The 26,677-nt window shown below is 39.3% G+C and overlaps 2 protein-coding genes across 2 annotated transcripts in view; both read right to left on the reverse strand.

The window, feature by feature from the left end:
* LOC109937491 (collagen alpha-3(VI) chain-like) overlaps nt 1-12,792 on the reverse strand; it is an 88,137-nt gene extending 75,345 nt beyond the window's left edge. The window contains exon 1 of the mRNA XM_048598713.1: nt 12,696-12,792. Coding sequence (XP_048454670.1) covers nt 12,696-12,754 — 59 coding nt within the window. The 5' untranslated portion in view covers nt 12,755-12,792. The remainder of the gene's footprint in view (nt 1-12,695) is intronic.
* Nucleotides 1-26,677, reverse strand: part of LOC109937504 (collagen alpha-3(VI) chain-like) — a 747,545-nt gene that overhangs the window by 362,883 nt on the left and 357,985 nt on the right. The gene's annotated exons all lie outside the window — the stretch shown is intronic.

Below are 26,677 nucleotides of genomic sequence, written 5' to 3' on the forward strand. Positions count from 1 at the left end.
AGTCTACAGCCTTGACTTAAAAAAAACCCAACACATGATACTATTGTCCTTGCAGACTACCAGCACGTCTCCAACTTCCCTTTCCACTCAAACTGACTGTTCAGGTTGTTGCCTCAGAAATTCATAATACCTTCTGTAGAGCTCCATCTTTGAACCCTAACAATTAGATTTCTCTCCCGATCACAGTGCTGAATTGATGTTTGCCAAAGTCACAAACGTTATCCTATACAATTGTGTTAAAGGTAGGTAATCCCTCCTTGATAGTTTCTAGCCTTTCCAGTAGAACAAATAACGTGCTGGATTTTCATAAATTTAATCCAGTTAACTACTGGGAAGAAGCCATTAGTCCAGATTGTATGGACTCTGGACAGTGGGAGACTGAAAGTATGACCTTCAATGCCTATTAGAACACTGTGGGAGTTCTGACACACTGAGTTAGGTTCATGGACTTTGGACAATTCCAATTTCGTACCTGGATAGATACTCAGAAAACTTTTGATCTAGTTCTGGTTTACGTCTTGGGTAATTATAAACTCACGTTCTTTCAAATCTCTCCCCTGACCAACAGTCCCCAACATCCTCAAACTCTGCATCTCACGTTCCCGCTCGACCCATCACTCAATTGCACTGTGATCCCACTACCCTGCCGAGATTAAATGGTACCACCCAACTTTCTCCCTGATCTGCTAACCACCCCGCTCCCCCAAATTCTGTCCTCAATTTTGATTTACTCCCTGTAGCCCCACTCCATAGGTTTGCTCTCTGCAAAGCTGACCCATCTTCTGCTATTTCACTTGCTTCTCCCACCACCATCCTCACTTAACAATAGATAATTATGATTCTGTACAGAAGCCTGCTTCTGTTCTGAAAAAGGGTCATATTGGACTTGAAATATGAACTCTATTTCTATCTCCACAGATGCTACCAGACACGCTGAGTTTCTTCAGCATTTACTGTTTTGTTTTTGTTTTAATTTCAAATCTCCAACATCCATGGTCTTTCACTTTTAACCTAATCTCTGAAATTCCTTTCTTGAAATTTCCCTCCTCACTATCTTCCTTTGCACATTTATGGCATTACTTACACGTAATTTATTTGGATCTTCTGCCTGATTTTTGTTTGTGTGGTTTGCTTTAGTATTTTATATTTAAAGTCCCTGTGAAGCACTTTGCGATATTTTATTGCACATGTAAGGACTACACGTATTTTATTTGGAATGTAAATTGGAAAATGGAAGCTTGTACTGCAGAAAAAGAACCAGTTTTTCTTTCAGCAAATCAGAGCAAAAATGAAACAGTATGGTCTTCACTCGTTGGTTACTAAACAGCATATAACTTTTGCAGAAATTGGATTTGATACTTCTGAAACCTAGCTGGCACCAGGTGTCTTTGGGTTACAAGAAGAAAACAGTTTAGCAGTAGCTATTGGATTGATTGTAAGTAGCAATTTATCACGGAAATGAGATAAGAGCAGTGGGCACAGATATCTCCAAAGAGCCTGCAAACGACTGAGAGATCTCCTTTCTCTTTGGAGTGGAAAATAAATAATACTCAAACACTCTTACTAAAAGGAGGAACTTCTAATTATTGAAGTAAGGATAATCAGAGTTACGGGAGCTACTCAAACCCTTTTGCTGGACAAGGACACGTTTCTTTTTTCCAGACAATATGTTGAAAGCTGAAGTTTTGATAAAGGTAACAAATGGAGAGCACAAAACTGTTCCTTTTTACAAAGTGTGCTTAGATTGAGATTTAGAATCCGAACTGTGGCAGTCAGAGTTGTTCATAAATAAGTTGTGAATGGTGTTGACTTACTCCTGCGTAATGATTTGATTTGAGTGAAAATCATCATTTGACTTATAATCACAGAAAGTCCAAATGAGGTTAAAAAGATTATATGGACAACTTCCAGGCATTTTCTTCATATTTGTGGTAGCCATTGATGAAGCAAAGTCCATCAACAGAGGTTAAACTAATACCACAGTAAATATTAGGCTGACTGAAACATTCTTTAAACATGGCAATGAGTCAGAAGATGTGTTTAGTATGTCTTCATTAAACAAGGTTCAGAAAGTAGATCTGTAATTAAGCAAGTTAACAGCCAGTTCATGTTGAAGCTGTGTCTGAAGGACTTCCGGTGCACTATTATGGTACAAACAAAGTAGTGATGAGGAAGTGGAGACATTCTCATAGACCTATGCATGTGGAGTGGATGGCTGTTCATCAGATAGTGGTACCATCCAGATACTCTAAAGAGGTATTACAAGTGGAACATGAAATTCCTATGACGAACCTGTAGATTTCAGGAAAACACAAGCATCAATAACCAGGTATTTCACTTGGGTAAAACTTCATGAGGATTAAGTGCAGTTCTGAAAAATATCCCACACATGTCAGCAAGTGGGAAAAGGTCAACTTGTAATCAATTTGACACTCTTAATGTTTACACCAGTTTCTGAAGAATCATTCAGTAAAGTGTAAGGAGATAGTGTCCAACCATTAATGAAAACAAAAGCAGGACACAATATGTCCTTACGGTCATGGATATTACAACCAGGTTTCCAGAAGCTATTCCTTCGAGGACAATTAAAGCCAAAGTAGTTGTGCAGAAATGAATTTAATTGTTTACACATTACGGACTGCATTCAACCCAAGGTTCCAACTTTATGTCTAAAACTTTTTAGAATATATTAAGTGATTTTGGTATCAAACAATTTCACTGCCTATCATTCACAAACATAGGGGGCTTTGGAGAGACGCCATTAGACTCTCAATACAGTGACAAATGTTGAATACACCAATGATTTCTTTTTTTGTTAATTGCTACCAGAAATTCCCCAAATACTGTCTCTAGTCCATTAAAATTGATCCATCGTCATGAGCTGAATGGTTCACTGAATTTGATCAAGGAAAAGTTTTAAAGACAGGAAGATGAATCCTCAATATTGGATTATGTGTCTGTGTTTCTAGAGAGTCTCATAGGAGCATGCATTGTAGCACAGAAGTATTTAAGAACTTCACAGGCAAACATGCTATCACTCGAATATTTCAACCAGAAGTTATTCCCTTAACAATGGAAACTCTGAAAATGAGATTCAGTGATCCAAGAAATTAAGAGGGTTAATAAGGTGAGTTACTTGGTACATACTTCAGATCATAGGAAGAAAAATTGGTTATGTCACAGAAATTTTTTCAAGTGATATCTTTGTAGACCTAGTAAGGTTACATAGGAAATTCAAGGAAATCTGTAGGGATACATCAAGGTGTACATCATTAGTCAAGCATGATGTGGAAATAGAGGAATTAGCACCAATCCTTATAGGCTAAGCCTGGAAAAAGAAGTTCAGTTGGAACTGAAATTCAATATATACTGGAAAATTACTTGGTTAAATCTAGATACCTAAAAATCTATTGTGAAAGCAGGTTGAGGTAATATAGTTGAAAACCACCTTTGAGAAGCAGAAGGAACCTCAATGCATGAACCAGTGTTGGTTCTCGCTGACTTCACTAAAGCTTTTAAAATAACAATTGATTCTAGTAGCTTAGGAATGTGTGTGATCTTATTTCAAGATGATGAATCAGGAATAAAGAAGCCAGTGTTGGACTTTTCTAAGAACCAGTTTCAAAAGAAGTTTTTACAGTGGAATAGGAGACACTGGGATTGTTACTGGCTCTTAAAAATTGTGGAGTTTATTTTCAACACAACCACGAAAAACCAGACCCCCTTAGCTTTTGTAGAAAACAAAATGTGAGATCATTTCAATGGAGCCCCTGAATTCAGCCCTTTAACAGAAGAATTGTTCATATTGCTTGAAAGGATAATGCAATTAGAGACACACATCATCAAAAATGTAATGATGCTGGAATAGTTTTAAAATTTGAGAAGAAAAGATAATAAGAAATTGTAAATTTCCTACATAAGGACTGATTGAAGCGAAATACTTTTGCGTGTTTTCTTATATATATGTTTACTTTGTGAGGAAACAGCTTTAAAATTATGTTTCTTCTCTCCAAGGGTAGAGGCATATATCTTGTTTGAAATATAAACTGGAAATTGGGTTGTTACAGAGAAAGAACCAATTCTTCTTTTATAACTCAAAGTGAAAGTGGAACTTCATGGTACTCGCTCATTGCTTACACGGGAACATGTAACTTCTGCTGAAACAAAATTTGATGCTTCTGTGAGACTTTATGTTGAAAAGAGAAACTGCCCAGGAACAGCATTACATTAAGTGCAAGAGATAGTGTTGCCACAGAACTGGAAGAAGAGAACAGTGGGCATTCAAACCTCCAAATGTCTGCAACAAGCTAGGTCAATCTCTCTCCCTCTGTGAGTGTGAAAGAAATAACACTCACAGACTTTGCAAATAGGAGAAACTTTTAACTCAAACCAAGCCATGGCTTCAACTAACCAACTACTCAACTGAGGATTGCTGTAGTTGATAGCAATGTGATACCATTACCAAAAAACAATATGCACTGTAAGAAAGCCATTTCATTTCGTATTGTGAATTGAAGTCTTCATGCACAGATTTTGTTCCTTTTTGCTTATACTTTTGTCCCATGATGTTCCTAAAATTCTGGTTGTCTCAATTGTCTTGTCCATTCTAACTCTGAATAAAAGAGTACGTGTTTGGTTTTATAGATGGTATGGTTTAAGATACATGCTCATAAATAATAGTCTGTTTTTCCAAATGTTAGTGGCCAAGTTCTTTACAATTAATAAGATTTTGTTTCCAAATTCATTAATGAAACAAAGGGTGTTTTTTTTTAATCTTAGATCATGATCACGATTGAAGAGATTAAATTGGTCAGAATTTATATTTGTGATGACTCATGGGATCATGAGGCGAGCTTCCCATCTGGGTCATGACAAATTAAATGTGCTTTATAAATTTGGTTGTTCTGGAAGATGTGTCCAGAGTCCCAGTGGCTAAATTGTTCTGCTTGTTGAACAAAGTTGGAAAGTATTTGGAAGCCGATTAGCATCCTTGTAATTTTAATTGAAAATGATTTATGTTTGTTGCATGAGGAATAATGAATTTATGAATAGAGCTCTTCAAGACTTGACATTAACATCTACCATTGGTCTCAGCATTAATAACTTTTAATACAAACGCCAGTGCAAATTCTGACTAAAGATACATTCAGGCAGGAAGGATGCCCAATGACCATTCTTTGGTTTGTGACCTTTTGTCTTCGGTCAAAATGTTTTTCTTCACATGTAATCTAATCTTGCATATAAATGGCAATTTGATGGAGAAGTGGTTTCTGAAAAAAATGTATTCATATGGCCCTCATTTATCTTGTGTGATCTGTCCTTTTGTGGCGCTAAAATGGCACATGGTTTGGATTGTACCATTTCATGAATATGTTGATACTATTTAACATACCCAGGAAATTATTAAAAACGTATGTTGGAAAAATGCTGCTTCCACATAATGAAGTAATCTAACCACACTGACCAGACTTAGCTTCAAAACAATTTTGCTCACTCAATTGGATTTAAAATCATTTGTTCTAAACATTTTTAGTGGAAAATTGTCCAATATATTGTACCAGAAATGTAATGTTCCTCTTTAGAAAAGATCAGTTCTAAGTCACAGACGTGGCTATCTTTCCCTCTTTTGAAGAGAAAATGTCATTACTCGAAATAACAGAGAAGTTAGCCTTTATGGAATAATGTCCCTATCAAATCCCTCAAGCAACAAAATCACTGTTTAATTGCACACTTAAACTGTTGTATCTCAGAATTCTTATATATAATGGATCAATAGGAAAAGGGAAATTTAGGAGCACAGGTAGTAGGTATAGATCTTTCCAACACCTCACACCTTCTCTACTATTCTACATCATGGATGATCATCTACCTCATTACCACTCACTGTGGTATCCCCTTATCCATTCATTTCATTAGTATTATAAATCTATTGAGCTCTGACTCAAACATACTCAAAACCCAGCTTCTACCGCCTTGTGGGGTAGAGAATTCTAAATATTTTTGTGGTTCCCTGGTTATAGACTCATCAGCCTCTGTATCTACACTGCCCATTCTTTTAGGAATATTGGTTCAGATATTCCGATGACCAGAAAGTCATTCCTATGGCATGGACCGGACTTGTCCATTGGCACAGTGCAGAACCCCAGATGCATCTGACTATGTGGCAATTGCCCAGAGAAAACAAGATTCTGGTAGGCAATTCCTCTAAAGCAGAAATCCTCCCAAAGTATCATCAAGTTTAGGGAATTTGGAGGGTACTACACAGTTAAGCTCATAGTCACCCAGGAAAATGTAAAGGATTAAAAGCCTACTCAGAATCTCAGGTAGCTCTTAAACTGAATACTAGACTCCTACAACATCACCCCAACCTCATACACTCCTTGGACCCCTGAGCACCCCTCTCTCTAATACTCCCCATCTCTAACACAATTTCACACACCCCCAGGCTCCGGTGCACGTGGTAGTTGGCTTTTTCCTAACCTCCCAGGCCAGACGGTCACTGGCTGCAAGTTGGAACACCCAAATCTGACAACTACCCCCATGCCTGAAACCAACACCCCAAAACCAACAGCCTATAGATACTCACCCCCACCTCAGATCTGACAACTCTCCATCCAAAAGCAACACCTCCCCTCAACTCGCAATATCCACTTCTCTCAAGATACTTTTTAAACATTAAGAAAAGGGGGAAAACAAAAACATTGTAAGTGACGGTGTCACTTTGCAATAATTGACACATTGGAATACAACGATATTTAGCAGAGATTTGCAGATGTTTCTTCTAAAAAAAACTGTTTTCTAATCTACCTGATCAGAGATATTTTTACACACCTGTGGAACAGGTAGGACTTGAACCTGAGCCCCCTGGCTCAGAGGTGTGGACACTACCACTACACTACAAGACCCCAAAGATGTTTCTTCTAAGTTTGGAGTTGAACATGTTAGGTGGCAATAACATACTATGCCCAACGCTATGGCAACTCAGCCTATCTGTCGTCTGCCTATCAGCTTATTAAGTACTGACAGGCACCACGAAGTGAGTACCTTGACCTATCAGATGCTTTGGTACTAGTGCGTCAGGTTGCTAGATACCGTGAACCAGTCAAAGGCCAGCACTTTGTGATTCCTGGGGATCGCTGATTGAGGCCTGCTCTGGAAGAGATCCAGTAAATAGAATGTAAGTGTTTTTTTCCGTCTTGTCATAGGGTTTGCAGAAAAAGTCACAGGCAAGGGGTACCAGATGGGGCTTTCAGAAGCCATCCCTTTGCCTGCCATTCATACATCCGATTTCTCCCAGATTTGGGCAAATGGAGGCAACTCCCTATACTTTGCAAGCAGGTCACCTTGGTTTCTCTGTCAGAACTAGACACCCTTTTCACCTGCCAGCCAAGTAAGTGATTTGGGCGATGGTAATTTGAGGCCTTTGTGCGGTGATTAATTGACCACTCGAAGGCCTTATTACAGTTTCCCTTTACAGTAAACCCACCCAATTATTTCTGTCTGCAGTGTACGTAATAATTAGTGTACGGAAAGGGATAATCAGTTATGAAGTTTGTTAGTTTTGATTTCTCTTAATACTGTAGTATTATTAATCTTTTCCCTTTGCCTTATTATGCAATGTTCATTCTTCCTACTTTGAATGTTTTTCCAGCTATGCCAGGCATCTCCTACAACCAGAATGAACTTCCTCTTTAAGAGGCGCAGATTGTTTTTAAGTAGAGCAGATTAGCTTTAATTGGTATATGAACCTGGGTCATGTTATAACTCAATAACATGTTTAGGTGAGACCCAGTTTGTCTTCTCGTGGAGATGCATAAGATCCCATGACATTACTTTGAAGAATAACAATGTACAAAAGCCACATCACTGACAAAGAAGCAGAACATCGAGTCATCATCACATTGCTTTTTGTGGGACCTTGTAGCACACAAAATTGTAATTGTAGATCCAAACTTGGATAATCATGTGCATGCCAAATGTAATGACTTACTTTTGCTCAAGTTTATCCTCTAGAAAAAAGTGCAAAGTCCTGACATGGCTTTCCATGAAGAAACAAGTTCTCAGGAAAATAAGCCAGCTATCAACTGCTGTATGCATTGCTGCATTAGAGATAGACTGGTTTGGCATGAATTCTCAAAGGTTGGATATATAGATGTATAAAGTTGCAACCCTCACAGCCTTGGCTCAGTCTCCAACATTAACGCTGCCTAAAGATCAACTCACCTATTCTGACATAGGATACCTCTGCTTGCTACGCCTCTGTGAAACCAATCAGAGATAAAATAGTCTGAGCTCAAACTAACATTTTACCAAGCGGTGCTGAAACCCTTAGCTCCTGATTTCATTTTCACCTGTATGATCCATTTCACATAACGAAGATGAAAGACATCATGCACAATCAACAAACTTGCAAAGAGGGAACTTAGACGTTGGAATATACAAACCAGATGTATTTCAGGGGACTGCTTTTGGCAGAGAAGAAGAGAGAAATTTGTGACTGGAACCAGCTGGTTAAATTTTTCTTTCTTTCAGCCTCTCAAGAAGGAAGAATGCCTGGTGATGAGGCTGATTAAAAAGAATTAATGGGACACTAAGCGCTCAATGGACAACAGAAATATTTGCTATTTGCTGAAGATGCAAGAGATCAATTAAACAACAATGGTCTCAAGTTAAAATCCTTACACCTCAAAGGCACATCAAGGACTTTATACTGTAAATTCCTTTTATCTACCTTTTGGATCTGAAACTGTACCTTTTTAACTTTATATACTTGTATGCTTGACATTGTATCTTTGAGTTTCCTCCAGTTAGCAGACAATAAAACTGTTTTCTTTCATTCAAGAAAACCTTGAAATTGACTCCTTACTGATGCCTTAAACCTTGACTTTTTATTAGAGAAAAATAGACCCTCACACTAAAAAGCATATCAGCCTTTGTTGTGACCTCCTGAGAATGTTGAAAAGGAAGGGGCCATTTTACCCCTACTCAACTGGTCGCAGCAATACTGTTTATATCGAACATATTATCATTACAAGGAAATTGGCAAATTTGCAGTTTTTCTGTATTGTTGTCATCAAACCCAAGCTTTAACAGCAAGATGCAGGAGAAAGGCAGTAAATGAGGAATAAATTGCAGTAATTAAATTAATGCTTAATAATGTGCTATTACCTTAGGATCTGGACTTTATCAGATATGAGTTATCAGATGAGTATGGGCAGCAGTAATCAGGCTGTTGATTTAACTTGAACTAATGTGCTCCAATCTTTTGCATCAACTTGACCAAAAGAATGAACATTGGTTGTGACTGATTGAAAACAAACAAAAGAAAAAATGCACTAACCACTAACTACAAAGCTAAAATTTCTGTTCAAGTTTTAGCAAAAGCACAGCTCCTCCTTAAGGGAGGAAAAGATTGGCATCAGCTCAGGACACATCAGTGATGAGTAAGTCAAATTGCTCAGTAAACTCAAAGCAAATATCAAAGGCAGAAAGTTAGTATATATATATATGTATATGTGTATATAGAGTTGAAAATATGAAACAAGATCAGAAAATACTGGAATTGACCAACAAGATAGTCAGTAACTTAAACAGGAAAGATGTGTTAAAACATATGTTAAGATATGAAAGACCCTTCTTCAAAAGAGTAAGCTGAATGAAGCTTCTGAGTGAAAAAAAAAACAACAGATATAGTGCAAGTGTGCCAATTAATTTGTCAATCAATTCTTGTTTTCTCACCTGTTGTATATTTCTATTTAATTTCAGCTATTCATTCACACCACTACTAATCCAAATTACTTCTAGAACATAGAACATAGAACATAGAACAGTACAGCACAGTACAGGCCCTTCGGCCCACAATGTTATGCCGAACCTTTACCCTAATCCTAAGGTCTATCTAACCTCCACCGCTACCTTATACTATCATCCATATGCCTATCTAATAGCCACTTAAATGCCCCTAATGAGGCCGACTCCAATACCCTCTCCAGTAATGCATTCCACGCCTCTATCACTCTCTGAGTAAAGAACCTACCTCTGACGTCTCCCCAATATCTACCTCCTTTCACTTTAAAACTATGTCCCCTCATAAAAGCTACCTCCACCCTTGGAAAAAGTCTTTGGCTATCTACTCTATCTGTACCTCTGATCATCTTGTACACCTCTATCAAGTCACCTGTCATCCTTCGTCGTTCTAAAGAGAAAAGCCCTAGCTCTCTCAACCTTTCCTCGCAAGACCTTCCCTCCATTCCAGGCAACATCCTGGTAAATCTCCTCTGCACCTTTTCCAACGCTTCCACATCTTCCCTGTAATGAGGTGACCAGAACTGGGCACAATACTCCAGATATGGCCGAACCAAGCTTTTGTATACCTGGAGCATAACTTCATGGCACTTGAACTCAATCCCTCTATTAATGAAAGCTAACACACCATACGCCTTCTTAACAAATCTATCCACCTGGGTGGCAGCTTTCAGGGAACTGTGGACATGAACCCCAAGATCCCTCTGCTCCTCCACACTGCCAAGAATCTTTCCGTTAACCCTGTATTCTGCTTTCAAGTTTGTCCTTTCAAAATGAATCACCTCACACTTTTCAGAGTTAAACTCCATCTGCCACTTCTCAGCCCAGCTCTGCATCCTATCAATGTCCCTTTGTAACCTAGAACAGCCCTTCACACTGCCCACAATGTGACCCACCTTCGTATTGTCTGCGAACTTACTAATCCACCCTTCCACTCCTTCATCCAAATCATTTACAAAAATCACAAATAGAAGAGGACCCAGAATAGATCCTTGTAGTACACCACTCGTAACTGAGCACCATGTTGAATATTTTCCGTCCACTACCCCGCTTTGTCTTCTAAGGGTCAGCCAATTCTGAATCCATCTAAGGGTCAGCCAATTCTGAATCCACTTCTGCCTGCATCTAGATTTCTATTCACACATAATTGACATAAATGGAAATTGCAGAGCCTAAATCAGATGGAGGTAGTATAACCTTTTAGTCATTTTATTATGCTTGTCATTGGGGAAAATCATTAATTATAATATAGTCCACGTTTTGGACACATAATAGTTCCATCATTCAAATATTGCAATAAGATTGGAGATGTTATCTTATGGATGAGACCTGAAGGCATCCATTTGTTTCTTCAGGTGGATGTACAACATCCCATGACACTACTTGAACAAGACTAAGTAGTTTTTTTTTTCAAGATCCATCCATTTTCACTCAATCAAAACATGGACATTCATGTTGCTTGCTATTTGTATGAGTGTGCTGTGCCCTGACTGCTGTCTGTACCTGCAACACAACAATGAGTACATCTCAGAAGAAATCATTTCTTTTTTTAAAAAAAATGAACAAATGTTTTCCCTTCACAAGGAATGTGAGGACATAAAGGAAAGGAAATGCGGAAAAAATTTACGAGACACATTCCTGGAATGAGAAATTTCAGTGATATAGATAGGTTGGAGAAGCTGGGCTGTTCTCCTTAGTGAGAGAGAGAAAAAAATGGGACATTCGATAGAGGTATTCAAAATAGTGAGGAAGAGTCAAGAACCAGAGAACACTGATTTAATGTGATTGGTAAAGAAGTAACAGCAACATGAAGAATATAGTTCTAATGTAGCGAATGGTTGAAATCTACAATTTTAGTACTGCCTGAGAGTATGTTTGAGAAAAGAGAACTGGATAATTATCCAAAAAATAACATTTGCATGGCCACCAGAAAAGACAAGGAAATGGCTTGTTGCTGCCAAGAGTCAGATTGGACACAATGGAACGAATGGCCTCTTTTTGTTTGCAGCCATTTTATGATTCAACAGGTCTATATTGCAAATGTGCTTTCAATTAAATTCTTCATAGCTTCCATTCTCTGTGACAACATGATTCTGACTATGGGTGGTTCCACAAGAAGCCGTAACCCTCAGGGATCTTGTCCTAAACAGTGCCAACCCGAAGATGACTGCGTGAATCTTTAGGACATTCAACCGTGGATTGCATCATGTTGCACAATTCTATGTTAGGACAGCATCAGCATTTGTGGTTTCCGGGATCAATGGAAATCAGGCGTCAGAAATATGCCTGACATCTTCTGTTTTGCCTCGGATTGTTTCTGCCAAATGCAGTGTAGTCCTAACCGAATTTGTCTAACTCAGCAGAGAACATAGTCTGTATGACACAAAAGCACAAGAGCAGGAAAGAGTTCTCTTTTTTTGCTGGATGTAATGAAATGTATTTAAACTTCTGTTGCAAATAGCATGCAGAGGAAACCACTAGCCTCTGGGTGGTATCTTACCCCAGAACAGCTTTGTGAAACGTGGTTTTAGGTTTAAATTCTGCACACTGCTGTCCAATCTTTTCTTTATTTAACGCAAATTCTAAAGAGACTAGTACTCAGAATCCATTGAAGTGATCAAATCTCCTGACACGTACAAAACCTGAAGTTCAATCAGTTTTTTTTAAGAAATGAAAATGAAGTTGATCTAAATGCAAATTATTAACAAGCTGTTATTTTCTTAACTTTTCTTGGTGGAATTAAGAAGTACTAGTTGCAGTGGAACACACTAACAAATTTTGGAATAAATGCCACAAGAAAAGTTTCAAAACGAATGCTGTAATTCTCATGAATTATTTCCAAGAGAACTAAATTCTTGCTGTCTAATCAAAGATATGAAGTGATCACTTACAGCTGAGGAAGCGCCTGCAGATTGAAACTGTCCGTATCATGTACAGAATGTGTTCTCATGCAACGTTTCTTCTGTACAGTGTACTATTCATTCCTGTTCATGCTTACAGAGGAGACAAGTAATGAGTTCGAGGATCAGCCTACTCATTGGAGGATATTGCTACAAGCAAATGTAGTTCTTCTGTTAAATGACAGATGAAATTCCATTTCATTGAGCTCGCCCAGCCCCTCCCCTTGAATCACTCTTTCCAAGGACTGCATAAATGTCAATTATGCTGTTGCCAGTACCTGATCTAAAGACTCAGTCTATGGCTTGAAATAATTAATGGAGACGTTATTATTGGAATTTTTATGTCCAAGTCTACTGGGGGCTAACAGACTACACAAAGTGACTTACACAGCCAAATCAAGCTGCATTGCAGTTCTGTTGGTTCCATTTATATAAGATCCACATTCTCAAATATTTTAAGATATGATTATTTAATCTCGCCATATCTTGGAACCGCACTCAATTCTAAAATATACCTGTGGAATGACAGTAAAACAGAAGGTAAATACACCTCATTTTGCTTTTCCCACTTCCTCTCACTTTCAATTCTTTATCCCCACTCTGACTTTTGTTTAGATTTCAATTTGATCACATTCACCTCTATGTTGCAGGACAGAATCTCCAAGAAGAATGAATCAAACCATCTCCCCTTGATATTCAAACACATTACCGTCACTGAATCGCTCAGCATCAATCTTTTGATGGTTATCATTAGTCAGAAACTTAACTGGATCTGCCAGAGCAGGTTAGAGTCTAGGAGATTTCTGCAAGGAACTTACCTCCTGACTGCCCAAAGACTCTTCTGCCTACAAGGATGTAAGTCAGCTGTGTGATGGAATACTTTTCACTCGCCTGGATGAGTGCAAATCCGTCAACGTTCAATAAGCTTGACACTGCGCTTGGTGAAGCAGCCTGTTTTATGATCATCCTATCCATCACCTTCACAACAAACACTCAGTGAAGCAGTTTGTTCCGCCTGCAAGATGGTCTGCAGCAACTTGCCAAGCCTCCTTCAACAATACTTTACCAACACTCAAGCTCTATCATTGAGAAGGACAAGATCAGTGGAATCATGTGAACATCAGAACCTGCAAGTTCCACTCCAAGCCGCACACCCTCCTGATTTGGAGCTACATTGTCGTTCTTTCACTGTCACTGCATAAAAATCCTGGAACCTCTATTCTAACAGCATTGTAAGCATACCTGTAAAGATGGGCTACACTCTTTCAAGAAGAATTGTTCACCATCTCAAAGACATTTAGGGATGGGCAACAAATTGTTGGCCTTGTCCGTGATGTCCATATCCCATGAAAGAACAAATAGAACTCAATCTGTTATGTTCCATGAATTACTGAAAATATGTTGTGCACCGGCAACATTTCTCCTGACTTTGTGCCAAGTTGTTTATGCTAGTGCTAATTTGGTTTGACAGTCCTATTAACACAGAGGCTCAGTAGCAATAACTGGGAATAGTGCCAAATGAGGATGGATTGAGAATCCGAGGTGGCATGGGGTTGTGGGGGAGCTGGCAGGGGTTCATGTAGCAAGGATAGTTTGGAAAAAATTGATAATTTTCTTGATCCTGGATTATCATCTTGGAGTTTGTGAGTTCAAAGTTATGTTTGTCATTTATAATTTAAGTCAATGCAAGAGAGAGATAACCACAGGCAGGGTGATTCATGTAGCTGAATTTCATGCAGTATTTAATTGAAGGATTGATGGGGAATGCATACCCACCAATGTCAGCTACCACGCAGTGGGACAGTGAAGGAAGAACAGGTTGGCGGTTGTGATAGCAAGACTAGGCAGGAATGGCACACCCAGGACAATTGCAGACCTTCAAAAGTTAGTCCATTGAGGGTGGTGGAAAGACCAATGATTAATTCTATGGTCAGGATCCACTAGCAGCAGATCATGAAATTCTGCCCTATGAAAGTTACTGCAATGCCTTCAAACCCAATTGGTTCAGTAATGTCCTAAAAGACAAAACAAAACTAATCAAATTGGATTTGATTCTAGTCCATGCCATCAAATCAAGAAGGTGCCAGTACATTTTCATGGCAAAAGAGATGAATAATATGTTACAACTCTTAACAGAAAGTATTTTTTGTGAAAAAAGTGCTGCCAAGTTTAGTTTTTAAAAGTTTGTAAGATTGATATAAGAAGAAAAGCTTGAAGCAGAGAATCATATATTGGTTACAGTGCTGAAGGTAGCCATTCATCCCATTGTGACCATGCTGACTCTCTGCAAGAGCATCTCAGTTCATTCCACTTCTTCACCTTTACCACCTTTTTTGATTTGAGTGTTAAAGCAATTATTTACTGAAAGCTATGATTGAATCTTCCTACACCACATATTCAGGTAGTGCAAGCCAAATCCTAACTATGCATAGCATAAAAAAAATTTTTCCTTGCTTCCTCTTTGCCACTCATTTTATATTAACATTCTTTAGTTCTCAACCCTTTTGCTAATAGGAACTGTTTCTCTTTATCTCACTGTTTAAACCATTCATGATTTTGAGCTCATCTACCAAATCTCCTCCTGCCATTTTCTTCCTCATGACAACAATCCCAGCTTCTCAAATCCATCAATGTAACCAAAATCTCTTACGTCTGGAAAAAATTCTCATAAACCTTTACAGCACCCTCTCTTAAACAATCCTTCCTGAAGTGTAATGTTCAGATCTTGACAAAATATTCCAGGTAAGTTTGAATCAGTTCAGGGTCACCATACCTTCCATGCTACAAGAGAGTCAAAGAGTTTTTGTAAAATTGAAAGAAGCACTTTGGCCTATTGTATCCATGCTAATCATCAAACAGCCATTTTTCTAATCCTATTTTCCAGCACTTAGTTCATAGTCTTGTATGCTATGGTGTTTCAGATTTTCATCTAAATATTTCTGATATGTTTTGAGAGTCGCTGCCTCTGCCACCATTTTAGGCAGTCAGTTCCAGTAACACAAAGCCTTCTGGGTGAAATTATTTTTCTTCAAATCCCTTCTAAATTCCCCGCTCCTTACCTTAAAACTGTGGCCCCCTAGTTATTGACTCCTCTATTAAGGGAACAAGTTTCTGTCTATCCAGTCTTTCTATACCCCTTAGATCTTTATACACCTCAATCAGATTCCTCCTCAGCTTTCTCTGCTCTAAAGAAACAACCTCAGCTTATCAAGTCTCCTTTCATAACTTAATCACTCCAGCCCATGTAACATCCTGATGAATCTTCTCTGCTCCCTCTTTAGTGCAATCACATCCTTCCTATAGTGTGGCAACCAGAACTGCACACAGTGCTCCAGCTGTGGCCTAATTAATACCATATACAGCTCCCTGCTCTTACAGTCATAGCCTCCCCGCTCTTGTATTCAGTGCCTTGACTAATAAAGGCAAGTATCCCACGTTCCTTCTTTACCATCTTATCTACCTGTCGTGCTGCTTTCAAGGATCTATGGACATGTACACCAAGGTCAGACTGATCTTTTGCACTTCCTAGCATCTTACCATTAATCGTGTATACACACTCGCCTTATTAGCTCAAAATACATCACCTCACACTTTTTGGATTAAATTACATTTGCCACAGTTCAGCCCGTCTGACCAGGCTGTCTATGTCATCCTGTGGTCAAAAGCTTTCCTTCTCACTATTTATGACACCACTAATTTTCATGTCATCTGTGAACTGACAGCTCATACCTTGTACATTCATGCCATTGTGTATATCATTAATATTCACAGCAAGCAGCAAGTGACCTAGCACAGAACTCTGTGGTACACCCCTGGACGTAGGTATCCTGTCACAAAACCACCCTTCAACCATCACCCTCCACTTTCTGACACTAATTTTGCACTCAATTTACTAAGTTGCCCTGAACTTTGTAACCAACGTGAGACCTTTTTAAAAGCTGAAATCCATGTAGACGACATCAAATGCACTACCCTCACCTGCACACCTTCTCACCTCCTCGAAAATTCAATAAAATTTGCTCGACATGATCTCCCCTTACCAAGCCATGCTGACTACACTTGATGAGTCCTTATCTCTCCAAGTGGAAATTAATTCTGTCCCTTGGACATTTTTCCAATAGTTTCCTTACCACAGATATTAGATTCACTGTTCCCTGGTTTATCCCTACAAACCTTTTTTGTACAATGGTACCATATTAGCTGCCCTCCAGTCTACTGGGCTCATTGTATGGCTAGGAAGGAATTGAAAATTAATGTTAGAGTCCCTGCAATCCCCTCCTCAGCATCCCACAGCAATGTAGGCAACAGCTCTTCTGGCCCTGGGGATTTATCCAATTTTAAGCCGGCTAAAACCTCTTATACATCCTCTGTCTCAATGCTAACTCATTCAAGAATATCACAATCCCCACTCTTTTATTTACATACTGGTCTTATTCTTCTCTACAGTAAACATGGAGCTAAAATTTTAAAATTCATTTAAAAACCTCAGCTATATTTTTTGGCTGCCCACACGGATTACCTCTTTGGTCTTGGCTTCTTTCTGCCATCAGTACGTGTTGAAAGGATTTACAAGTTGATTCTGACCCTCTTTGGCCACATTAAGAAGGCATCTTTCTTGGCCATATAGTATTGACTGAGACTTGAAGCTAGAACTTCTTGCTTAGGGATGCTACCTAGGACAAGAACTCTTCAAGGTTACAAATAAAAGCAACAGTCTCCATCCCATGAGAGGTCAGTAATGTTTCAAAAGAATGAATTTGTGTTCTTCTAAAGGTAATGCAAGTTATTTACAACATTCTGAGCATAATTTTGTTCAATAATAATGAGGAAATACAATCTTTCTTGTCCGAGAATTAAACACACTTTAGCAAGTATTGACAGTGCTTGAAATTCCTCATTGCTTTGACTGGTTACCTTCTCTAAATATTTGCTTTCATAAGGATTAAAATGATATAACAAATGATGATTATTTATTCCCTGTTCGATTGTCAGGTCAACCTATAGCTAATTTCACCCCTCTCCATGACCGCTAACTCAGGTTGAACAGAATTGTTTTCAACATCAATGTACCATTTCACACCAAACCAAGTTTCTGTTTGTAGATCTTCTGTCTTACAAGGACTTGCTGCTTGCACCTCCCTAACAACCCCAGTTCCCATTTAGGAGATAGCAAGAACTGCAGAAGTTGGAAGTCAGAGTCGATACAGTGTGGAGCTGGAGGAACACAGCAAGTCAGGCAGCATCAAAGGAGCAGGAAAGTCAATGTTTCAGATCTGGGCCCTTCACCAAATCCCAGTCCTGGTGAAGGGTCCCGACCCGAACCATCAGCTTTCCTGCTCCTTTGATGCTGTCTGACCTGCTGTGTTCTTCCGCCTCCACACTGTATCAACTCCAAGATCCCTTTTATGCATCTTTTATCAACAGAATTAATTAATCTAAGTTTCTGGCCAGTCTTCTATTCTCCACTCTTCGTCCTCAAAATACTTTTGCTCAACTGAAACTGCATTGTCAGTAGTCTATCCACACATTGCTTCTGTGCTCAGTAACATGTATTCACTTCAATGTTTGACTTCAAATTCTCATGAATTGAATTTACTGAGTGCATTATTCATTAACCTCACTGAAACTCAGCGGAGAAAGTTAGCGATTGTTGATTATGGTTCCATTTCAGTGGCAGGATAACATGTAAAAAATTGGCAAATAAAATTCTTTGGCATTGAAATTATGACTTTAATAAATGTGAAGTCTCATACAACAGCTTTTAGTTAAAACATTTTTTTTCTTTATTCATTCATGGGATGAGGGCGTCACGGGCTAGGCAGCATTTATTACCCATCCCTAATTCCCCAGAGGACAGTTAAGAGTCAATCACATTGTTGTGAGTCTAAGGTCACATGTAGGTCAGACCAGGTAAGGATGGCAGTTTCCTTCCCTGAAGGATATTAGTGAACCACATGGGTTTTTCCCCAATAATGGATTCATGGTCATCGTTAGATTCTTAATTCCCGATATTTACTGAATTCAAATTCCACCATCTGCCGTGGCGGGATTCAAACACAGGTTTCCAGAACATTGTCTGGGTGTCTGGATTAACCATCCAGCAATAATACCATTAGGCCATCACCTCTCTCTTAAGAGATTTAAAAAACAAATACTTTTACCCTCAGTCTTCTTTCCATCTCTTTTAATCTGCCCCTCTATTTCACTTTGTATGCATGATTTGTCATTAAAAATCCTGACTTTTTAGTTCTGACTTTGCATGTAGAATTTAATGTAGGAGACGGTGGTTTTGGAGGTTGCTGGAGTACCTGTGAGGAGTTTGTATCACCTACTTTCTGGAAGGGGTTGTTAAGTGCCAATTAGGCAGCAAATGGATCTTCCCCTGAATTAGTTTGAGCTCCTGGCTAGTCACAGATTGAGAGCTGTGCAGTACCACCACAGCACATGCGGAGGCTGCTTCCTGTGGTGCATTCACCCATGGCCCAGAGATCACTGAGGGGTGAAGATAGTGGATGAGTGATTGCAAACAGGAGGTCACAGGTTAGGTATGATGGGGGAAGGGAGTTGGGGAGTGACTTTGGAGGGGGGGATAAATGTGATCGGCAATAATGGTAGCAGCAGAGATGTAGCTCCCACTTCCGGAAGCTTTGTTCCTCAACAAGGCACTTAGCGTCTTTGAACGAGCAAAACATCTTGGAAGCCTGCACAATAACCTGATGGTTTCCAGCTTGGTAGATTCTTTATCTGCTGCTGGGTGAATATTAGGAGAGGTGCTTGAGTGGGCATTAATTGTGCAAATAATTGTGTTTCAATTGATGTCTCAATGGGAAGGCCATCCTTAACTTAATTGGGCAAAGGTGGGAGGGTATTAAGTCCTCAGCCACTTTCACCCACATGATTGAATATACCTCTGCCAATAGCTTATATCAAAAGAGGCATTAAAATCTGGTCTGCATGTCTCATAAACAAGTGATGAATTTATCAGTCAAGGAGGTACATAAACAAAGTTGGTGTAAAAGCTCAGCAGGTCTGGCAGCATCTGTGAAGGGAAAAACAGAGTTAACATTTCGGGTCCAGTAACTCTGATCTGAGGAAGGGTCACCAGACCTGAAACGTTAACTCTGTTTTTTCCTTCACAAACGCTGCCAGACCTGCTGAGCCTTTCCAGCAACTTTGTTTTTGTTCCTGATTTACAGCATCCGCAGTTCTTTCGGTTTTTATTTAAGGTGGTACACAGTTGCTTAGCCTGTTCATATAGGACAGCCTCGCTGCAGATGGGGACTGCACCAAAACAACATTCTAATTGTCTATGGGAACGTACAATTGTAATAGATTATGCCAAATCCAGCCCAAAATATAAATGCACATTACTGTTGTGTTCATAAAAGATCAACAATCAAACATAACTCATTCCTCAATAAGCTAATTTTTTGGTCTCAATATTCACCTTAGTCCGTGATGAGGTTGGATGAGAATGAAGGAGGAGACGATGTTAAAATGGGAAACTTGAAAACATAGGGTTACTAAAATCAATGGCAAGCAATTATTACATTTTGACAACAGGTTTCCCATCCAGTGCTGCCAGACTGACAGGTCACCCCTACACACTGGGCATGAATGTAACTGTGCAGCTGGGTTTGACGTTATAGCGGAATATTGGTGAGACATTACAAGAGGAGTCACACTTTACAATGGAACGCAATGCCACAAGGGAGTGGAAGATCATGGAGGAGTAGGACATCATGAAAGAGTGAGACAGGATGAGTCAATGGGACATATTAAGGTAACAGGACATTGTAAGGGATGGTGACATGGTAAAGAAGTAAGACATTTCGAAGGACAGCGACATCACAAGAAAATGAGACATTATGATGGAGCTATACTTTGCACAGGGAGACATTGATCATAAGAACATAAGAAATTGGAGCAGGAGTAGGTCATCTGGTCCATCAAGCCTGTCCGCCATTTAATAAGAGCATGGCTGATCTTTTCATGCACTCAGCTCTACTTATTCACCTGCTCACCATAACCCCTAATTCTTTTATTGCTTAAAAATCTATCTTTGCCTTAAAAACATTCAATGAGGTCACCTCAATTGCTTCATTGGGCAAGGAATTCCACAGATTCACAATCCTTTGGAAAGAAGTTCTTCCTCAAATCAGTCCTAAATTTGCTATGCCCCTAATTCTAGTTTTACCTACCAGTGGGGTTAATGGAACATGTGCTACAGGGTACAGTGAATTAGGTATCATTGTCCACATGGTTCTCCTGGGGCTAGGTTGTTGACCGCAGAGTCCCGATCATGAGCATGTAGCCTTGTTGGGACTGCAGAGATCAGGCTTGCTTCTCCTTCTTACCAGCAATAATCAAGGCACTTAATTCAAGAATCTGGCCCATCCCTCCTTTTACCTGCTGGGATTCCTGTTGCCCTGGATTTTCAACATCCATTAAATTCAAAATAAAAGTACTTCTATTGTGAATGCTTGCAATGATTGCATTTTGAGGGTGAATTGGTCACCTACCCTTGACCTGTCTCCTGTAAAGCAGGAACTAGTAGGTTGGAAGCTGGCATTTGAGAATTTTAAAATTTAAACCTTTACCTCCCAACCCACCAGTATTGGATTGAAATGCCTCAAGTCTCTGCAACTGTGTATTGCATTTTTCGAAATAAAATTGCAACTATCATATGTTAATCTATTCATTTGACTTTCCAGATTGCTGTGAATGCTAGTAGCGAATTCCAGTAGGGAGTATCACTTGCATTTTGAACATCTTGAGAAAGAGACCTGTTTCAATGGATGGAAAAATTACAACCTATATGCCCATGGTTTCCTGCAGTGTGCTGCAGTTCCACATCCCACTGGAAATATAGATTGCAGAACCACCTCCTCTAGAGAACGAGATATCTACATTAAGATGCTCATTTCTAAATACTGGAAACATTAAAAATAAGATGGCAGGCTTGGAAATAATTGTGACAGTTGGGAACAATTATTTAGTGGGAAGATCAGAAAGACAATTACTGAAGACAGAGAATGCAAATTACTTCCATATTGAGGGATTGAGTACAGAAGGGAAACTAAAGATAGAGAATATATTTGAATTGAAGTTCCAAATAAGCTGAAGGTCATACACAGAATTAGGGGAGGCAACAGCCTATTGGTGTTATCGCTGGACTGTTAATCCAGAGAGCCAGGGAATTTTCTGGTGACCCATGGCAGATAGTAGAACTGGATTTCAATACAAATCTGGAATTAAGAGTCTAATGATGACCATGAAATTATTGTCGATTGTCGGAAAAACCCATCTGGTTTACCAATGTCCTTTTAGGGAGGAAAACTGCCATCCTTACCTGGTCTGGACTACACGTGACTCAAAACCCACAGTAATGTAGTTGACCCTTTAGAATAGGCAATAAATGTTGGCCTAGCCAGCAATGCCCTCATCACATGAATGAACACAAAAACATATTGAATTTTCAGCATAGTAAAAGGTCGTTTGGCCCATCTAGTCTATGCCAGCATTTATGTTCCTCACAAGATTCATTCAGTTCTCTTTTATGCCACACTGTCCACATAATCTTCTATTCCTTTCTTTTTGGTGTTCATGCCTAATTTTCCTTTAAATATATCCATAGTCATCTTTACAACAACGTGTGAATTCCACATTCAATGCCAGAGATGTGGGGGACCCATTATCGTTTTTCAACTGGTGAGATCGTGCAAATCCCCTGTTTGGGGATTTGTAGGGATAGGATGAATGGGAATGGAGGTCCACAGTTTTGATCAGGACTGAAGCAATTGGCAGGGTGGAGGCTGAAGTTCTCATTGCGGGGCTACCTAAGCATTCCTGCTTTTTCTCACCCTCAAATTCTCATTAAAAATGGTTTGCCACTGCTGGAACTGACGGCTCACACCTCCATTTCACAGAAAGATTTCCCAAGCTTTTGAGGAACAATTCAATTCAAGTCAGGCTCCCAAAAGCACATTTAAAGATGTTAATGGAAAATCCAGTCTCTTTGTACAAAAGGCAACAGGAACGTTCACGTTGGGTTGTGATCACTATGTCGTGTGCACTAAGAGATAACCTTCGAACTCCTTCATTTTGTGGCAATGACCAGTAAGCTTTGCATTCAGATACTCAAAGCAAACTGGTGAAACTGGGACCAACTTAGAAGTGATAGTGGAATCAAAGCAAGGAAGCTAAAAATGACTGGAAGAGCTAACAATTGTGAATGGATGAAATAACTCAAAAATCGGAAATGTAAGGTATTGCACATGGCAAGTGTGGCATAGGAATCGTGCTATACTCAGACTATAAACTCTGACTTTGAGAAGGAGCTGGGTACATCTGAAGGGCATTCTCTGAGCATCCCACAAATTGCCAGGGTGTTCTGTCCACTGGTTCCCTGGCAGCAGGTGATGATGGTAGAAAGGGGCAGCAAGAAAAAGGAAGTGATAGGCTCTATGGACCCCTTCAGTGCAGGGAACAGTGCCTTTGGCGGATTCTCTGAGAACCTGGAGACACCAGTTGTGATCTGGATAGCAAAGTGACTTGGTTTGCATGGTTAAGGAAAATTATCAAAAGACGCACCACGAGTGGGCCACTGTGTATCTGCTTTTTGAGAGCAATTTTCAGCCGAAGTTCATTTTACAAGGATGGGAAAGGGGATAAAGGGATAATATATTCAGGATCATGACCCATACCCCTGCGGAACTCACACCTTATTGGTTCCCATTGTTTACAATCAAACTGCTGATTGAAGGAGATGAGATCTGAAAGGTTTTTATTTGTTTTATATAGTGGTGAGCAATGGTCATCCATTGTAAGTAGGTTTTTTTTAATGATAAGTTAACAGGGGAATAGATAGAGTAAATGGGGAGAAATGTTTCCCCTTAATAGAGGGGTCAATAACCAGGGCCATAGTTTTAAGTTAAGGAATAGGAGTTTCAGAAGAGATTTGAAGGAACATTTTTTTTTCACCCAAAGGGTGGTGTGTATCTGGAACTCACTGCCTGAAAGAGTGGTAGAGAAAGGAAGCCTCATGACATTAAAGCAGCATTATGATGAGCACTTGAAATGTTAAAATATGCAGGATACAGGCAAAGTGCGAGAAAACGAGATTCAAATAGATTGATGCTTGATGGCTAGAGATAACATGCTGGACCGAATGGTCTTTTTTCTGTGCTATATAACCCCTATGACTCTAATTCACGGGTTCGTTTGTCTGTTTAGTGCCAGTGAAGTAGGGAGTCTCACTGAGGTGGAATATTTGCACAGGGTTACACAAAACTTGAAAATTACTAGAAAAAGACACATTTTATTCAGCTTATTGCCTTGTATTGATCAGGGCAATTCATAAGAAATATCAAAATATTTATGCACATAACATTGGTTCTGCACAACTTGAACTGGCCAAATGGTTCGGTAAATTGCTGCAATCATTTGTAAGCAGGTTTTTCATATAACTCATTTTCCCTTTGTGAAAACTAAGCAGGACTTGTTTATCAATAGTAGTACATATTCATTAATGTAACACGCAAGGAAGCCAGAGACATCTGTATTGCAGCATCATATGGTGATCTAACTCCTTCACAGCTATATGAATCAGTATTCCTTTCACTTGAACATTGGAGGCTCAGGGGCTAGCTGATAGAGGTTTATAAAATTGTGAGAGACATTGATAGAATGGATAGTTAGAGCCTCTTTCCCAGGGCAGTAATGGCAATTACTAGGGGACATAGGTGTCAGGTGAAAGATAGAAAATTTAATGGAGATGTGAGAGGCAAGCTTTTTACACAGAGGGTGTAGGTGTTTGGAATGCATTGTCAAAGGAGGTGGTAGAAGCAGATACATTAGCACTATTTAAGAGGCATCTTGACAGACACATGAAAAGGCAGGGAATAGAGGGATATGGACCAAGTAGACGCAAAAGTTTTCTAGTTTAGAAAGGCATCATGTGTCAATGCAAGCTTATTGGGGGTCAAGGGCCTGTTCCTGTGCTGTACTGTTCTTATGTGCTCAGCAGCCTGTACAGTTGAGCGCAGTTTTAAAGGTGTGTTAATGGCCATATAGTTAATATTTCCATAGGATCCCCATTTGGCCCTGTTCTCATGACATCTATGTTGGATTCATAAGAAATGTGTCTTTGCTGGGATTTCACTTAACTTCTTACCTCTTGCATATTTCCAATGTGTAGATGGTAGTCTTGTTATATTTGAACCTGCAGCAACATAAAAGAATTTCCTTAGATGTCTTAATGGGCACCACCCTGCACTATCTTTGAGATGTAATAGTCAAATGAGTTTCCTGTTTATTATGTCCCAGTTGAAAAAATGGCCAGGGGTTTCTCTATTACTATGTAATGCAATGCTACCTTCATTGGTCAAAATATGCATTGAGGTTTTAGCATTTCCATGCACTATAAGAATGGCCTCATCAACAACCTCATAAATAAGGCCCAAGCTATTTGCTCATCACACAAGCTTGAAGCTGCAAATAGGACACACCAAAGCCATCTGGTTGAATAGTAGTTACCTTGATCAGATAATTTTTCACTGTATATCATGAACAGGCCTAAGACTATCAGTTTTGATCCTAAAATGTACTCAGTCTACCTCAAATTACCTTGAACTGAAAGAGTGAAACTATCGGTTGCATACTGCTATCATGCAAAAGCAAAACAAATGGTGTTCATCACTAACAGGATGTTGCTGTCAAGTTAAACATATGTTTTTACCTATTTCATAAGTGGCAATGTAATATATGAATTTCACTTCTGGAGTGATGTCAGGTATGAGACCCATACAGCACAAAGACGGGGCAGGTCATATCAACAGCACATCCCCTTGTCTATTTGTAATAAGAAGGTATTAACCACATCCAGAGATAGTAAGAATTGCCGATGCTGAAGTCAGAGATAACACAGTATGGAGCTGGAGGAACATAGCAGGCTAGGCAGCATCAGAGGAGCAGGAAAGCTGACGTTTCAGGTTGGGACCCTTCTTAAGAAATGGAGGAGGGGAAGGGAGCTCTAAAATAAATATTTGCAAAGCACACAACAGCATCCAACATTAGAGGTGATTCCGTGATTGGACAGCATTTGTTAATTAACCCTGAACGTGTGAAGAATTATGCTAACAATCAGTTTAGGGTTGTTTGTTGGGCTCATAGGCTGGTACAGTAGCTGTACTAGAAGTTGCATATATTATGCAGGCCCTGTTTGTTTTCAGACTGAGTGAATACATACATAAAATGCACCTATTCAACTCAAAGTATCTGGCACATGTTCTCTGATTCATTTCCCAGGGCAATTTCTTGACTAAATCTGCCTGGTTTAAAATTTTAGCAAAGCTTGAAGTTGACTGCCAATCATCATTAACTGGTGCATTCTCCATGGCAACGCCGCTATCATTCAAAGGTTTCTTGACAACAAAATCAGCGCTCTGCTCTCATACCGTCTAAATATTGTTTTCCCTTTACTTTTGTATTCCTTGTGAATTGTCCTGATGAGTGCACATCAACAACTTGGGTAAAATGTATATTTTTTCAATAATGCTAAAATAACTAAAGATAAATTGAAACAGACTTATAGACATTGGTACATGTGAAACATGTCAAGCAATTCAAATAGATAGCTGAAACAGCAGAATACAAATGTGAACAAGTTGTAATCAAACTGTATAGTGTTCAGTCAGATTTCACCCTGAGTTATGTCTAATTCTGATCAACACGAAACAAGGGAAGGATTCAATCACTAGATGGAGTGCAAAGGAGAGGTAAGGGCCTGATCCCTCATGTCAAGAACTTGAGTTATGAGGATGAGAGCAAATAAACTCACATTTCTCAGGCTGGAAGGAAGCTTTGAAAAAATGTGCAGAGCTGGATGAACACAGCAGGCCAAGCAGCATCATAGGAACAGAAAGGCTGACGTTTTGGGCCTAGACCCTTCATCAGAAATCTGATGAAGGGTC

The sequence above is a fragment of the Rhincodon typus genome, chromosome 7 (assembly GCF_021869965.1).
Source record: "Rhincodon typus isolate 14 chromosome 7, sRhiTyp1.1, whole genome shotgun sequence".
Classification (NCBI taxonomy): Eukaryota; Metazoa; Chordata; class Chondrichthyes; order Orectolobiformes; family Rhincodontidae; genus Rhincodon; species Rhincodon typus.